General features: G+C 40.1%; 1 protein-coding gene across 7 annotated transcripts in view; it reads left to right on the forward strand.

The window, feature by feature from the left end:
• LOC107048295 (afadin) overlaps positions 1-17,689 on the forward strand; it is a 60,699-nt gene that overhangs the window by 18,886 nt on the left and 24,124 nt on the right. For 6 of the 7 annotated variants that reach the window (XM_015271403.1, XM_015271404.1, XM_015271408.1 and 3 more), the window contains exons 2-6: positions 2,441-2,552; positions 3,217-3,409; positions 3,485-3,763; positions 4,959-5,242; positions 6,496-6,595. In XM_015271403.1, the coding sequence (XP_015126889.1) occupies positions 2,442-2,552; positions 3,217-3,409; positions 3,485-3,763; positions 4,959-5,242; positions 6,496-6,595 (967 nt within the window). In that variant the 5' untranslated portion in view covers position 2,441. Of the gene's footprint in view, positions 1-2,440; positions 2,553-3,216; positions 3,410-3,484; positions 3,764-4,958; positions 5,243-6,495; positions 6,596-10,572; positions 11,358-17,689 lie in introns of those variants that run through there. The other variant, XM_015271407.1, reaches the window with a different exon arrangement.

A 17,689-nucleotide genomic window follows, 5' to 3' on the forward strand; every position in this document is an offset into this window, starting at 1 on the left:
CGAGTTTGTAGCAGCGATGTCAGACAAGATATGAATGTTTTTTTGAGCTCAAATGAAAGAGCGGGTCGAGAAATGGCGTGCAGAAGTCTTTAAAGATGACAAATCTCTCTAAAGATGATGTCTGTTTTCAATTGAAAAGCGCAATTGTGACAACATTTTCCAGTGGGTTCTAGGAGTCTCCCCTGGTTCAACACCATCTTTAGAGGTCCTAGCACGCCATTTCTCGACCCGCTCTTTCGTTTGAGCTCAAAAAAACATTCATATCTTGTCTGATATCTTTGCTACAAACTCGGGTCTACAACTCGGGCCTTCAATTGAAATATGTAATTAATGATTACTTTAATAATTTTAAAGTGTTCTCTTCTCCATTTTGTATCGACTGAAGACATAAATTTTAGTCGTTACAACCCCCAAATCCCCAGTCATGCATCATTTAATGATCCGGATGTGATTCTTTCAAGAGGCACGGAAGCAACAGGTGTCCGCTTGTGCTAATGCACACGTCAGGACTTGAGACACACTTCAACCGGATGCTATGTTTTTGGACGATTAACCGATCCATAAACAATGCACTTGCGTTACGAAATATAATTTTAATTGCGGGAACTATCCCACAGGCTTGATTTATATTTAACAATTCCAGGTGATTATTTTTTCCGAGCCAATTTTATGGTTATAATTTTTTTTTAACAAGTTATGTTTTGTTGAATTGACGAAATTTTTTTAGAAAATGTCAGTGACATGTTTTATGATTTAAGAGTTTAATTTATTGAATTGAATTTCTTCATTTTCCCAACGAACAGATGAGCGCGCGCACAGGTCTAGTCCCCCAAAAAATTTGATCACAGATGTCCTATCGACATATTTTCACGTACCCAATAACAACATGATGCGCAACGACGTACTATTAATTATTATTTACAATTCCGGTGGTGTAAGCATGTAAAATACGTGTCTACACGCCGACAGGATGTAACCGACATTCCCGTGTTACTCACGACTGAGTTATTTAGTTGTCGCCGGGGGTATCACAGCTATTGGTATGGACGATACATCCGGACGACATACAGATGAATTCTCAAAAGCATCCCTGAGGCTGGTGCATTCGACCGCTCCATCAAAACGAAAAACTTAAGATCAAATTTTCCGAATCTCATGGGTGAAGCGTTAAAGTAGTACATACATAACTTGACTAATTGTAGAGAGAATTTGATGGATTAATTGTTTGCTCTCGTCAAAGCTAGCGTTCATGTAAGAAATTATCAATGATGAATAATTTTTTGTCGGGCATTTTAAAGTCATTTTTCCTCAGTACAAAAAATTAAAATTAAAAAACAAAAAAATTTGAATAAAATTTTGACTCACGATATTCTCGATGGAGCATTTCATTTTTACGTGCATCCAATTCTCGACGACATGGAATAATTTTTCTTAATAGCCTCTATTAACTCACTATCCCGCGTAATCCGTGATTATGGGGCAGAGCCAATCGTACAAATATTGGGTCGGGTGTGGCCCCAGTATCTCATATTGTGTGCTAATGGGGATTGTGCACGTATGCAAGCTGACAATGGGGGGGTTTGTGTGGGGATGAGAGTGCACCCGGTGGGAATGACTTTTTGGTAGATCCGGTGCTTTATTTTTTTTTTTTTCGAAAGGGGTAAGACCCATTGATATGCTAACGCCATTATTTTCGCTGTTTGTGTCTATTCTTGATGGAGAGTTTATGAAAGAGTGGCCGTTGCCCTTCATAAATATCATCAAGTGAATTTTAATCGCAAATTGACAGCCGCGAAAAAAAATTTACGAAGTATTTAAACTATTTTGACATTTTTCAAGCCTTTATTTCGTTGAAACAAGTATTTCACAATAAATAATTTTTTCTGATTATTGCCCTTCCATTATGCCCATATGCCCAATATCATAGAATGGTATTCAATTCTCTTTTGTTTGCTGGGCGAGCTTCATGAAAATTCGCCGCAAGACGATTGTACTCATGAAAACCGCCTTTTTCCATACGTTCGAGATATTTTCCAAATATTTAAATTTTTTCGAATTTTCCAACCCGATTTTTCCCTCCTCTCAAATGAAAAAGAGAGGACTCGAGATGTCAAGTGAATAATTGCCTCTCCAAGGGAGTATTGTACTCGATTCCCACCCCGAGTGTCAAAATGTAGCTGGAATGTTGGGTAAGGACTGAATGGGGGGGGAGCCCTCTAGCCCCAACAAATGACCTGCCTCCTCGGTTCGAGTGTTTTTACCTCTCCTCCCACAAATTCCATCCACTTCAACAGTCCCCCATTTCTCAGTGATTTTCTACGACCCCCCAATGTTTTTACCGCTGTATTTTACTTGACGCGCTTCATTGTGAATTCATTCCAATTCTCCGAAATTCATGGTTTCCGGTTTAATGGAATCACTTATTTTCTTATTCGTGCAGAATGGCTGCGGAAGCTGCTAACAAAAAGGCTGAACGCGAGGCACTTCGTGGGGTTATTCAACAATGGAACGCCAATCGTCTGGATCTCTTCGAGCTGTCGGAACCGAACGAAGTGAGTCGATGAGATGAGAATTATATTTATGGATGAATATGTGTCCCAATTTCTAGGAAACGTCTAGATATGGATTTGTGGCTAGACAGGAATTTATGTCTGGGTATGAATGCAGTCAGGAATTTATTTATTCAGGTTTCAACATAAATTTATATCCCAAGTTTATGCCTGAACCAGAATTAATGTCCAGACAGAAATTCCTGTTCAGACAGGAATTTATGTCCAAAATTTATGCCTAAGCCTGACTTTATGCCCACAAAGAAATTTATGTCTAGACAGGAATTCCTGTTCAGGCAGAAATTCATATACAGACAGGAATATTCTCTCTGTGAATTCATGTGCAGGCAGAAATTTCTACTCAGGCTTAATTTCATTACCAGACAGGAATTCCTGCCTAGACAGGAACTCATACGCAGACAGGAATTCCTGTTTGTACAATTCTAAACAGAAATTCCTGTCCAGACATTGACTCACGCGTAGACAATAATTTTAAAATTTATTCTGGCGTGAATTTATGTCAAGGCAGACATTTCGGTTCAGACAGAAATTTCTGTCGGGACATAATCAATTGCTGATGCATCCAGTCAAATCTAAAAGCGATCAATTCCCGAAAAAAACTCAAAACCATTAGGAATGATTTCACCAATATATTCAATATCTCCAGGACTTGGAATTCCATGGAGTCATGAGATTCTACTTCCAAGATAGCGGTCAGAAAGTAGCAACAAAATGTATTCGTGTGGCCTCAGACGCAACGAGTCAGGCTGTGATCGAAACCCTTATCGAAAAATTCCGTCCTGATATGCGCATGCTATCCGTTCCCGAATATGCACTTTACGAGATCCATGAGAATGGAGGTAAGTTATATTCCCAGAGGAGAAATCAATTCGATTGAGACATGTGAATGATCGATCACTTCCTTTGGCTTCCAGAGGAGAGAAAGCTGGGGCTTGAGGAGAAGCCACTGCTCGTTCAGCTCAATTGGCACATTGACGATCGTGAGGGGCGATTTCTTCTCCGTCGAATTGACGATAAAACTAATGCTCAGGGGGTGGGTTTCGGTGAGGGCACGAGTTTCAGGCGAAAATTGAGTAAGCGAGAGAAAAAGCAAATGAAGAAGCAGGAGAAGTTGAGCCGCCTGAAGAGTGCTGAACAGGATGAGAGCACGGTGCCAGTGGATCAGAACGGTGTTGCCGAAAAACTTTATACTGGTGAGTAAAAGATGCATTTGTTGAGTTGTTGCATACCGAGATGCATATCAGGTCTGGTTTATGTCATATCAATAATTTGTTATGTCATAAATGTGAACAGGAATTCCTGTCTGGATATTAACAGTAACAATCATCTGTTGAAATCGAAAGGGAATCAAATATCAGACAGGAATTCCTGTCTGGAAGTGAACTCACCCCTAGGCGGGAATTCCTGTCGGAGATTTAATTCTGTTTCGATTCCAGGAATTCCTGTTTGTGATTTTCTGGCAGCAATTGTCGCCAGATTCTTGAACAGGAATTCCTGTCTGGATATTAACTGTGACTTGAAATTGAAAGAGGACCACATCGTAGACAGGAGTGCCTGTCTAGGCGTAACTTCATGCACAGGCAGGAATTCCTGTCTGTGATTCGAGCCGTTTTTTATTTGAATAGATGATATAACTGTTAATATCCGGACAGGGATTCCTGCCTGGCCATAAATGCATGTTTGAACAGGAATTCCTGTTCGGCGATTCGATCCTCTTTTAATTTGAATAAATGATTGTTGTTATTAATATTTAGACAGGAATGCCTGTCCAAATATTAACAGCTACTATCACCTGGCATCAATTAAAATGGCTAGCAGGAATTAATTAAATTAGCATTAACATTTAAGCAGGAATTCTTGTCTGATCATAGACTCATGTTTAAACAGAAATTCCTGTCTGGATATTAACATCTACTCTCATCCTTTCAAACTCCAGGGGATCAAATCACAACAAAAAATTCCGTCTGCACGTGATTTAATTCCCAGACAGGAATTCCTCCCTGAAAAAAAGGAGAAGCAAAAAAAATATTAACCCACATTTTCAAACTTGAGGAATCAAAGGAAACTTGACTATTATCATGTCTTCTGAAACAATTCAACCATCCACAATCCTTCCCCCTAATATAAACAGTTTCTATCGATTAGCGAGTTGGCGTTGCCAAGCTCCCACCTACGTAAATCGATACTTCTTTAATCGAAAGCCATCAGGAAGCTCTAATTCCATTTTGGAAACCCCAAGCCCCTGGAAAATTTCGAACCAAAAATTTTTACCTGCCCTCAAAATCCACTAAATCACCCCTCTCTCTCTCTCTCTCTCTCTCTCTCTCTCTTTCTCTCTCTCTCTTTCACTCTTGACCCAGAAGAAAAATCAGTCTATTTACCTTCCAGAATTACCTGAAACGAGTTTCACCCGAAGTATTTCAAATCCGGAAGCTGTGATGCGTCGCCGTAGACAGCAGAAACTCGAGAAAAAACTACAGCAATTCCGTAGTAAAGACGGTGGTCCCGATACTGGGGGAACATTAAAAATTTATGGCGAAGCCCTCTGCAAAGATGTGCCTTACAAGACCCTTTTGTTGAGTGTCAGAGACTCGGCGGCTCAGGTAGTCAGAGAGATGCTGTCTAAATACGGGCTTGACAAGGTTGATCCACAGCAGTATTGTCTGGTGCAGGTGAGCACTTCTCACGAATATTTTAAAATAATGTAGACATTTTTTTGAATTAATGCTGCATTGTCATCGTCACGATGATAATTTCATTAAATAACATGTGACAAATTGTCGAATGGATCTTCATTTTCTCGATTTTATCAATGCCAAATTTTTTTATTCCTTTTAGAGGACCATTACGTAATTTCCTGGACGATTCATTCATTTTCGAAAAATAATAGTTTCATTATTTTTTATTCTTATTTTTGATTAATGCTATTCTATAATCATCAGAAAGCTAATTTTATCAAATAATATGTGACGAGTTGTTGAATAGGTCTCGATAATTAGAAAAAATCACTGAAAAGATTTTTTGATGATATCAATGTCAAATTTTTAAAATTGTTTTTATAATCTTTAGGAAAAAATGAAGTTGTGGGGATTTTTAAAATTAGGTGAAACCAAAAGCCAATTTATTTTCTCAATTTTCAAAAAATAACAATCTCCTCTCCTCCATTTTTAAATAACGTGCAACATCCTGAATTAATTTCACATTACCATCGCTAAAAAAAACGTCACTCCGATTACTCGAGTTAGAATGATCTCGTTATTCTTTTTGTGTTTGTATATCTGTCCCTCTGAGATGTGAATGGACATATTGGATTCGTTTGTAACACGATCTCTGGGTTTGGGAACAAGTTTTCGTGGTGTTGAGTTACAGAACAATTCGTTTACATTTCAATGACACATTTTTTCGGGCATTTGTTGGAGGACATTTTGGTAAGCAGCACGTGCTGATGGAGTCAATCGACATGTGTCAGGTCTCTCTCACGTAATTTAATTGTAATTATTATTGTCATTAAGGGTGGTGAGAGAAGTTCAGTGATTTAATGTTAGTGGGGGGCTTTGCCACTTGATCAATAGCTATTGTTTCAACACGTCGGGTTTATTGTTGTTTGATTTGCGTTGGGGGCGAGTCGGTAAGGCAGGCCCTATCGACCAGAACTTATCTTCGTTTTCCGACTAGTTCCCTGGAGGTCGGTAAGAGACACTCCTACAATCCCCCAAGAGCAACGCAGGGATCTTCAATAAATTTATAAACAACGAATGTTTAAAAAAATCATAATTTTGTGCAAATTGTCATTTTAATAAAAATTTGCACAGAATTATTATTAATTGAAATTTGATGATTGAAAATTGTTGAATCTATAGTGTGGTCTGTACCCAACTGTAAAAGACACTTGAGTATCTTTAATCGATGTTTTTCGTTTTCTCAGGTCAATGGTGAAGCCACCAGCGGCAATGCTCATCAAGAATACATCCTCGATGACGACGAATGCCCGCTGGCGATACTGATGAACCATCCCTCAACACGCGGTGAGTTTACGAGAATTCAAATTATTTATGGGTTGATATAAATGGAGATTGTCATGGCACTTGAGTGAATGACTGTAGATCGGATCCTTCAGTCCTCAATACTGAGAAGAAATTCCTTGAGTCGAGGGAGAAATTATAGAATAGGCCACAAGATTCAGGAAGTCTCTCAGCTAATCAGGGTGAATAAAAAATAAAAGCGTGACTGGAGAACATAATTTTTTTTATTTTTAAATTTATTTCTGCCCGTCTCAAATTGATAAAAAATTTTTTTTTTTTTTTATTGAGAAATTAGTTTTTACATTTTTAGTAGCAGAATAGCGAATTCACGCAGAATTCAATAATATTTATATACTAGGAGGTTCGATACGCTCGCCAACTCCCATGTGACCCTCATGTGAACCCCATGACCCTTATTTTGACCTTCTTGACCCTTATTTCAACCCTCATGATCGTCGCGACCCTTATGTTGACCCTTATGACCCTTATTTTGACCCTCGTGAACCGTATTCTAACCCTTGCGACCCTTCGAATACCAAATTTTTAACCTCAGAAGTGGATTTGAATTTTCATAATATAGACAATCTGAAAAAATAATTCTTCCGCCAAGAACTTTTCACTTTAAATCATAAAATCACACGAGTCTGAAGGGTCACAAGAGTGAAAAAGCCCTTAAGCTAATCAGGGTAAAATAGAAATCACTAGAATGAATGAAAAAATTAATATTGAAATTTCGAAATTTACAACAATTTTATTCTCTCGTTGAAATATATTCCGTACATAAGAATCTACCCTCCGAAATCATGGGGTCACGAGGTTCACGAAAGACTTCTGCTCAGTGACATTTCCAGTTCCAAACTTTCGCATTCCCTTAGAATTCGTTGATATTTACCCACCATCTGTAACTTCCACAAACTATTCCCCTAATTTGATTACTCAATTCATTGAACCCCCAGTTTCCCTCCAACTTTACACTTCTCCAACCGTGTATACTTTGAATTATTCTACGTGTGTTCGCAATGTGGAAGTGAAATAACATTTGAGTTTGATGCAGGCAAAAGATCGTGCGCTCTGAATTCAAAATGAGAAATAACATTTTCACGTGTTTGTTTCCCTCCGGTTACAGAGGGAAAATTTTAACAACCGAAGACTATAATATTCTAATATTACCACGAGATAAGGTAATCGGGAGTCGGCGCCAAAGACTGTTATTTTTGTTACTCGATATGCTTCCGACAACCAATTGAACTCCCCCGCTGATTATTTATAGATGGATTTCACTATTTCAGGGGTATTATTCAAGTATTTCATGCGGATGTGATTCGATTATCCTGCGGTTTGTTTTTATTAATAAGAATCGAGGGAAAATTATAAATGACTTGAATTAAGACGTTTTGAAGACACTAGTTTTTACCATATACAGTAAAAAGACTAGTGTCGGAAATGGAGACATTAAGACATGCATTCTAGGTATTCTAGGTGCGAGCGAAGTGAGCGGGGGGGGGGGGCTAAGCCCCCCCGGGGTTGGCGAGCGAAGTGTACAGTTAAAAACAGTTGTCATGAAGCAGAATTTGAAGGGTGGAAGAATTTTCGCGATTGGGAGAGAGCGAAGCGAGCAGGGGGGCAAGCCCCCCGGGGTTGGCGAGCGAAGCGAGCAAAGGGCGAAGCCCCCTAGTTAAAAACAGCTGTCATAAAGCAGAATTTGAAGAGTGAGAGAATCGAAGCGAGTGGGGGGGCTGAGCCCCCAGGGTTGGCGAGCGACGCGAGCAAAGGGCGAAGCCCCCTATTTAAAAGCAGCTGTTATGAAAAAGAATTCGAAGAGTCGGAGAATTTTTACGATTGGGAGAGAGCGAAGTGAGCGAGGGGGCTAAGCCCCCCAGGGCTGGCGAGCGAAGTCCCCCACTCAAAAATAGCTGTCATAAAGCAGAATTTGAAGAATGAGAGAATTTTCGCGATTGACAGAGAGCGAAGCGAGCGGGGGGCTGAGCCCTCAGGGTTGGCGAGCGACGCGAGTAAAGGGCGAAGCCCCCTATTTAAAAGTAGCTGTTATGAAAAAGAATTCGAAGAGTCGGAGAATTTTTACGATTGGGAGAGAGCGAAGTGAGCGAGGGGGCTAAGCCCCCCAGGGCTGGCGAGCGAAGTCCCCCGCTCAAAAATAGCTGTCATAAAGCAGAATTTGAAGGGTGAGAGAATTTTCGCGATTGACAGGGAGCGAAGTGAGCGGGGGGGCTGAGCCAGGGTTGGCGAGCAGGGGGCGAAGCCCCCCAGTTAAAAATAACTGTCATTTCAGACTATTTCTTTCAGATAGAAACGTCTTATTTTAAGACCTAGATCTCATTCATCACGGGTTCTCAAACTGAGACGTCTCCAAGCCCCTACTTTCCACCCCCATTTTCACCTCCGAATTTCTTCGCGCTACCTCACACAAAAATCGATTTCTTCTGTAAATAATCAGCTGAGAGGCTCCAGATGTTACTCCGGGGACAACGTCAGACGTTTTTTTTCCCCTAAGCTCTTGAAAATATATTCCGTTTCTGTGCCACCAACATACGTTACCGCTTGTAAATTTTTTAGTCTGTACGATCCAATTAGTGTGTCCCCCGAGGCTTTCTTGAATTTGAAACACAACATTTTCACTGGGCGAGGGTGCGCTAATGCCCTTATGACGTGGTTTATAGAAACATCTTGTCGGCTATTTTCATACGTAAAGCTTTTTTAATTGGCGATTCGTGACACCTCAGGAAAAATCCCTGTTTCCCCCTTTTTCTAATGGTCATTTATGTTTATATTCCTCCAATTATCTCCAAGTGGATTGAAGTTAATCGGGGGATTATATTCTTCGTGATGAATCGTGTTCTCATCAGACATGCGAAGATCCCCTACTCATAATCCCTTTATCGTTCAGCTTCTCTTTCAAGAGTATTGATCCGCATTACGACGATCCTCGGTGATTCGTCCGAAGTTGACACCGAAGATTCTGGAAAATTCTGATACGATTCACGTAATGCAATCTGCGGATTCCATTGTCCCACCTCGGCTGTCCAGCTTCGACCGGACGTGTTTTTTTAAATTAAAACAAACTTCCTTCCCCTCGTCGGGTATTTACATAATATCCTTGCTTACTCGAACGTATCGCTGGCAGACACTGGAGTGTGTCAAGGAGAGATATGAGAATTAATTCTGAGTAATTTATTTACGTGGGATGGAGAGCACTGACCTCTCAAGCATCATCTCTTCTTTATTTGCAAATTGAGTAAATCAAGGGAGGAAATTATCGTACACTCTTACAAAATATAATAAATACTGGTGCCAGGGGTGTTTATTCCCTTTTATGCATTAATTGTTTATTATTTTTCTTGTTTCAAAAAGTAATGCGACTGATGCGAGTCATATGTCATTCTCATTCCATTCTCCCTCAGTCAAAGTCGTCACTCCACTCACCTTTTCCATCAGTCAATCTAAAAAAATCATCTCAAGCTAAAAAAAAAGTACATCTAAAAAAATGATCAACAAAACATCGTTATCTCCTCCGTAATCTACTAACATTCACCTACAAAAAACATTCAGCTATTCCCTATACAAGTCTCCCTCACAAAAAAGCCTCTTCATCCCAAGGAAGGGGCAAAAACCTCCTGACAAAATGAAAATCTTTTCGTTTGACTTGTCTCCCAAGTGTCCGTATAACGAAGAGCCCCAAAAAAACCCCTAAATGAGGGCTTGAATCCGAACAAAGAGAAGGAGAAAAACAAAAAAAAAGTTAAAAGGGAATCTGCGGTGTAGTCCTTGAAGAAATGCCCCCCCCGCCGCCACCGCCGCCGGTGTGGGTGTGTAAACGTACGAGTGAGACAGATTGGACTAGGTGAGATAGGATTGGCCGAGGCAGGTCGAGGGAGCCCAACGGTATAGCACAGGGTTGGGGGTCACGCTGCCTTCGTGCTTTACCCAAGCTTCAGTTGCCTCTCGGTGCTCCAACCGTAGTCATTCGTCTGTGTCCACTCGAGGTAGTATAAAATCACTTCACCATTGCCAAGTGCCATAAACCATCATTTCCCACCGGATCGTGATGTCTTCATCAGTAGGAAAATTCACATCGCCAAGTCTTCGTGAAACTCTGGGACCACATTGACCTGAATGAGACAGCCTGATGACGATGATTTGACAAGAATTAATCATCAACATGCCTACGCATCAGGATTGAAGGCTGAACCCTGGCTAATTGCACAACTGATCAGCTTACCCAATCCGATAATGTGAGATAGTTCATTGTGATTGGATACGTAACACAGCGTACAACGATTTTCCTCATCGAAGAGAATGAAATTTGATATTTAGAGAGATTAATTATTGACCCGACTTACTAATTCACCAAAAGTCTCTTGCATCAACGTATTTACAATGTTCAGATGGACCTAGCAACATTCTAAAAGAATCGGCAAATAGTGGCCTGGAACAGCCTATCAACAGTAGAAACAAGTGGACCTGATGTTTTTTATTTACATTATAAATATGACCAATATATCGAGAAACCAATGTGGACCAACTGAGGGATCTTTAATCTACCAAAGACTTTAGGCCTTAGTGATCTTGTGAATTGATGGACTGTGACATTTACACGGAATTAATGGAGTTATCTTCCTACGTACCTTGAGTTATGAGGAAATAAGCCTGAGTTGGAGGTATTAAGTGCTGTGAGCTTTGACCGCTAACATAACTCATTAGGAGGGACTGTGATTACTGAGCACGATGATGGATTGGGGAATCAGACGTAAGCTTGTTTTCCTTTTGTTGGGTTTAGGAGGGGACGGGAGGTGCTCAAGGCGGTCGTTTTGTTTAGTAAACAAGTGATTTTAGGGAGGGAAAGGGTTTATTTTTGCTTAGGGAAGCTCCGGTTTTTCGAAGGGAGGGTTTCCGCGTGAAGATTGATGTCTATTAGAACTCAAGTTGTCAGATGAAGGAAACATGGTTTTTGGCCGTTCATGCGGATGTTTGAGGGTCAACAGTCGAGGGTTAAACGAAAGAGATGAATGAAGTGATCGGAAGACTAAAGCAATGTTAAGGGTCAAATGGGAGAGAGAGGCGGATGGGTCAAGGGGTCAAGAAGACGTTTTTTGAAATGTTTTCTGATAGTTTAAAAACGCAAATCAAAAGAACAATCTTGCAGGTCAAACGGGAGAGACGAATGGAGTCATAAGAAGAATCAAATCTTCTTAAGGGTCAAATGGGAGAGACGGGTGGAGCGGACAAGAGGGTCAAACGTGAGAGGCAAGCGAAGTGATCACTCCACACGTCTCTCCCATTATACCCTTAAGAACGTTTGACCCTTCTTCATTTTCTTGAGTAATAGAGATAGAAGCAGTTACCTGAGTTCTCAGTTTTTATTAGGAATCTCCCATGAAGAATTGACTTCTTGAATCTTCATCCGAATTTTCAAATGTTTTCTAACAGTTGAAAAATTAAAATTGAAGGGTCAACACTCTTGAAGGTCAAACGGAAGAGACGAAGGAAGTGATCACACGAAGATGTGAGAGACATGCGAAGTCATCACTCCACCCGTCTCTCCCGTTTGACCCTATAAAACATTGACCCTTCATCTTATTTTGAAAAAAATGGGAACATAAGTTTTTGCACCATAATCCGATGAGCAGACACAATCCCGGGATCACTTACCTGTGAAGATGCAATATTCCCTCACGTACCGTTCCACAGAGTTCCAGCTACCCTCACACCACCGATATCACGGCAAGCGTGTCAAAGGTTATCACCAGTGGAGTACATGTCTGTCGGAGGTATATCCTCTGACCTACATTGTATCCAGTAGCTATGTTAACTCTGTCAGAATCACATGTGCATTATTACGTCAGCGTATTGATATTCAAAATTAAAAACCCATCGATTCTCGGACAACAAAGCTCGAAAACTTTGCGGTGAACTTTACTATTGAAGCGAATTCAATTATTCCAGTGGTCAGAGAGCAATAATGAATTGCCGCGTGCATTGATTTTCATACTCAGAGGGAAGTTCTTCACGTTTCATACAGATAGCACAAGCTATTTGTCGGAAAAGTGCGCTTGTCGTAGTGGAAAAATTTGTCCTAGACAAAAAGCTTTCATAAGCAGTTGTGGAGTTTTGCCACAATGGGAACGCTCCAGTAAATAGATTTGCTCCCGCCGAGAGGAAATTGCGGCGTACAATCGTGAGACCAAAAGGTCGTATCTCCCTGCAAACAATCTTTCGTCACAACCAATTCCTTAGATGGATCTTCTTTAAAGGAGAAAGCTTCGTTTGCAGACGACGGGAGATACGACCTTCCGGTTTTATCGAATCTCCATAATCATTGACCAGGAATGGAAAGGTCGGATGTCCATTCCATCATGAGCATCAGGATTTTCGAAGATAATGCTTTCGAAAGTGTAGAAGATCATGCGAAAAACTGCGGTTGCAGCGGAAAAATTTGTCCAGGACAAAAAGCTTTTATAAGCAGTTGTGAAGTTTTGTCACAATGGGAGCGCTTCAGCAAATAGATTTGCTCCCGCGGAGAGGAAATTGCGGCGTATAATCGTGAGACCAAAAGGTCGTATCTCCTTGCAAACAATCTTTCGTCACAACCAATTCCTTAGATGGATCTTCGTAAAAGGAGAAAGCTTCGTTTGCAGACATGAATGGAGATATGACCTTCCGGTTTTATCGAATCTCCATAATTATTGGCCAGGAATGGAAAGGTCGGATGTCCAATCCATCATGAACACCAGAATTTCGAAAAGTAATGGTTTCTGAAGTGAAGATCATTTCTGCAAGAAACCATGATCTTCTGCACTCGAAACCATGACCTCCTGCATTCGAAGAGCGAATGCATCCCTGCAAATCTGCCCCACCCAGAGTGTATTGATGCCATCATACGTTGTTGATCCAGTGACCTATAAGGAATCATCGGAATTCCTCCACCAACTTAATTATGACTGTTTGTCCATCACCAACATACCTCAGCACTCCTGCCCTTGGGCTGACAATTCCACTTACTACCAGGTGTTTGACTTCAAACACCTGGGCGGTAAAAGGGGGGGGGGGAATAATGAATGAAAACGCCCGCTACACCGTAGATTCTGAAGAGATGCCCAGAATCGATAGGCCGAACGTGCGCCGTGCTTGTTGCTCGTGGTAGCGTCCTCGATTTAAAAGTCATGTACGCTCTCATTTTCTAAAAATAAATCTTGTCGACGGCTATTTGGTGGTTTTGACGAATGACGATGGTTTTGTTGATAGTTGTTAGTCACGTGCTGGGTGATATTCATCAGATTTCCCGGGCTGGGGGAAATGTCATTTGTCGGTTTGTTACGCTTGCTTTTGGGGACATTATGAGACACACGCAGATGTTTCTGCTGTTCCTAATGCTCTAAGTCCTAGCCTAGGGCCTTGATTAGTTTCGAAAAATCGTTTTGCTATTTCTGTTGTCATGTTTTGTTATTTATTATTGGTGGGTTACGAACTACTGGCGTCATTACTTTGGAAGATGATCAATTTTGTAACGGACGGCAGTGACCAACAGTCGAGAATTCTTACATAAGGAGTGGTATATTCCGGAAAATCTATCGGGATATGTAATTGTACCTCGGATAATTCCGTTAACGACTCCCCATGGTATGATTTTAGGATATTTATCTGATTTCCGGGGCTGGGGAAATGCAATTTGTCGATTGGTTTTGCTGGAGGGATGAGACGCTCTCAGATGTTTCTGTTGTTGAATGTCCTGAGTTCTTGGCTAGTTTCGAAAAATTGTTTTGCTACTTCTGTTTTCCTTCTTCGTTATTTATAGTTGGTAAATGATTAAGGACTAGGTTCATTCCTTTGATAAATTATCAATTTGGTGATATGTTGGACATGTTAGAATCGAACCTAGACGAACAGCATTCATCGATTGTCCAGGATTCCTTCATACGAAGTGGTAAAAATCCGGAAAATGTATCTCAATTTGTAATTGTGCCTAGTGTAATCCCGTGGCTGGGGAAATCTAATTTGTCGATTGGTTCCGCTTGCTTTCTATCTAATGATGAGAGATACGCAGATGGTTTCGCTGCTCTGAATGTTCTAAGTCCCAGGTCCTTGACTAGTTTCGAAAAATCGTTTTGCCATTTCTGTTTTCCTTTTTTGTTATTTGTTATTGGTAGTTGACCAAGTAGTGCGGTCATTTCTTTGGAACATGATCAATTTTGTAACGGACAACAATGACCAACAGTTGAGAATTCTTGCGTAAGGAGTGGCAAATTCCGGAAAATCTATCGGGATATGTAATTGTACCTAGGATAATTCCGTTACGACTCCCCACGGTGTGATTTCAGGATATTTATCTGATTTCCGGGACTGGGGAAATGCAATTTGTCGATTGGTTTCGCTGGAGTGATGAGACACTCGCAGATGTTTCTGCTGTTGAATGTCCCGAGTCCTTGGCTAGTTTCGAAAAATTGTTTTGCCACTTCTGTTTTCCTTCTTCGTTATTTATAGTTGAAGAATGATTGAGGACTAGGTTCATTCCTTTGATAAATTATCAATTTGCTGACATGTTGGACACGTGAGAATTGGACCCAACCGACGGACAATAATCAATAGTCGAGGATTCTTGCGTAGCGAACGATAAAAATTCCGGAAAATGCAGGTGAATATGTGATTGTACCTAGGAGAATTTCGGGGAGTTCACGAGCTTCGGAACTTCATAATATGAGGAATTGGGGAATCGATTGCGTCAGGTATGACCAGATCAATTCATTTTGGATTGGGAGTAGGTTATTTTCCGGCAAGTCCATCAAGCGGGACTGATTTGGTGGTGTGCTAGTTTTCTGGTTCGATACACCTTCAAACGAGCAGCGAGTATTCTGATTCTGCATCGCTGATGCTTATGTAAGGGCTTCGATTGAAAAAAAAGATGGTCCCTGACGAATTGATTCCAGTGGGGATTGATTGATGGGACAATCGGGGGTGGCTCTCTTCGGCTATATAATAAAAAGGAAGTTGTTGGTGGGCTGGAGATGGTGGAGGACACCTGTCTTACCAACCTCTGGTTCCGAGAGTGGAAGTTTTTGGAAAAGCTCACTCCGTCGAGGGTAAATGGCCGAGTGTTGGGGGCGCTGTCGGCATTGACCTGATCTGTAGAAAGCTTGTTACCGACGATGAAGAAGTGATGTTTGGATTTTTATCAAAAGCTGGCAAATTTTTATTGCTCGAATTCGTCGTTCTTTTCAATTGTTTATCTTATAGATTAACTCGTCAACCCTTATATGGCCTACATATGATCCCCATGACCCTTGTTCTGGCCCTCATGACCCTTGTTCTGATCCTCGTGACCCTTGCGACCCTTGATTTTGGTTTCTTAATTTTGAGTATCAAATTTGCATCACCAGAAGTCGATTTGGATTTTTATTGTATAAACAGAGATACAAGCCCTTCTTTTGACCCTTGTGACCCTTAATCTGACCCTTGTAAGCTAAATAAAAATCTGACAAGGCTATTAGAAAAACAAAACAGAAAAATTGAAAATTATCGTAAAAAATTAGGGAAAAATTTCTTAATTATATTTCAATTCACGAAATTCGCAAATTTTGATCGTCAAAAGTGTCTCATAATTAATAAAAAAATAACTCAGATATTTTGTGGGATTAAAGAGTTTCTGGTTTTGGTTTTCACTGACATTTAGATATTCTACAACTAAAATTTGACTCATTCTCGTCTATTAAATTAGTTCAACAACTTCGGACAACTTTTGATGACTGAAAAATGTGTCTCGCGAACTCTCAACTTCCCAAATTAGTCTTTCCGAAAGGAAATCGACCTATCCGCCTCCACCAGCATCCGTAAACATCATAAGTCATAAAAAAAATGTTGTGTTACGAGAATAACATTCTCCACCCCGTCACCGGCAATTTCCGCTCTGCTGCCTCAACATCCCATTCCCCCGAACAGCAATGACTCCAACATTCGGACATTTGTGACTCTTTCAAAGACGAGGCAATCAAAAAGTGTAGCATCATCCCTGAACAGTTAATTACCTCTCCGCAATGCATACGTGAGACCGTTTGCCAATGTTATTCTCCTACCCTGGGGCATGAAAGTTGCATCGTAAAAGTGGGGGAAGTGACGTTGGAGTTTCCCCGGACGTTTTCTTTTGGAATAATACCACCGTTAAATTACTGGAGAGGGTAATGGATGTGGCGGGTAATACCACGGGGCGAGATGAGGATATTCATGTATCTTTTAATGTTTTCTACGCGCAAACATCAAATTTTTCTATTAAATTGTCACTGAAAAATTGAATTTTTTTTCTCAGCTGAAAATCGAGATATTTCATTGATTTTATTCTTATTTATTCATTTTCGTGATGTTTTATAAATCATTTTTCAGGTTTAATTTTTTTTTTTTATAAAAAAGAAAAATTCCAATCTTTGAATTTTTTTTGAAAGGAAATTTCTGGGATTTTCTTCAAAATAAAGGGAAAAAATATTTTTACAGTTTAAATAATAAAATGGAGCTTCAATAAATGCTCTAAAGTTGAATTTCAATTGTTGAAAAATACTTTAAAAAACTAAAATTGCCAAATATTTTTTTCAGCCAAGAAATCCCTAATTAATTGAAAAAAAAACTAATTTAATAAAATGTTCAATCACAAAAATAAAAAAAATTTACTCTTCGGATTAAAAAAAATCAGGAATTTTCCTCAAAATACAGAAGAAAATACATATTTTTCCACTTTCAATGATCAATTTAGGCCTTCAATAAAAGCCCCGACGTTGAATTTCAAAGTTGAAAAGGATTTCTAAAAAATAAAATTGTTAAAGTCATTAGCCTCTCGGAATCCCCCGCCCCATTACCGTAATTACGAAGTTCTTCAAAAATTCCATATTCTCGGACAATTATCCTCTCGACATTTACCGCGGCAATCTCCGGAATTTTATTCCGTCAATTATTCAAACCTTCAATTCGAGTAATGAAATTATCCTGATGAACTTCCCTTTAATGTTGATAAGATATCGAACTCCATCCATATTTGAATAATTACGGAAGAATTAGCGCGACTTAGATGATTAAACATCCACCCCCCCCCCCCCCCCCCCC

This window comes from Diachasma alloeum, unplaced genomic scaffold (genome assembly GCF_001412515.2).
Source record: "Diachasma alloeum isolate Michigan unplaced genomic scaffold, Dall2.0 Dall_scaffold_00186, whole genome shotgun sequence".
In the NCBI taxonomy this organism is placed as follows: Eukaryota; Metazoa; Arthropoda; class Insecta; order Hymenoptera; family Braconidae; genus Diachasma; species Diachasma alloeum.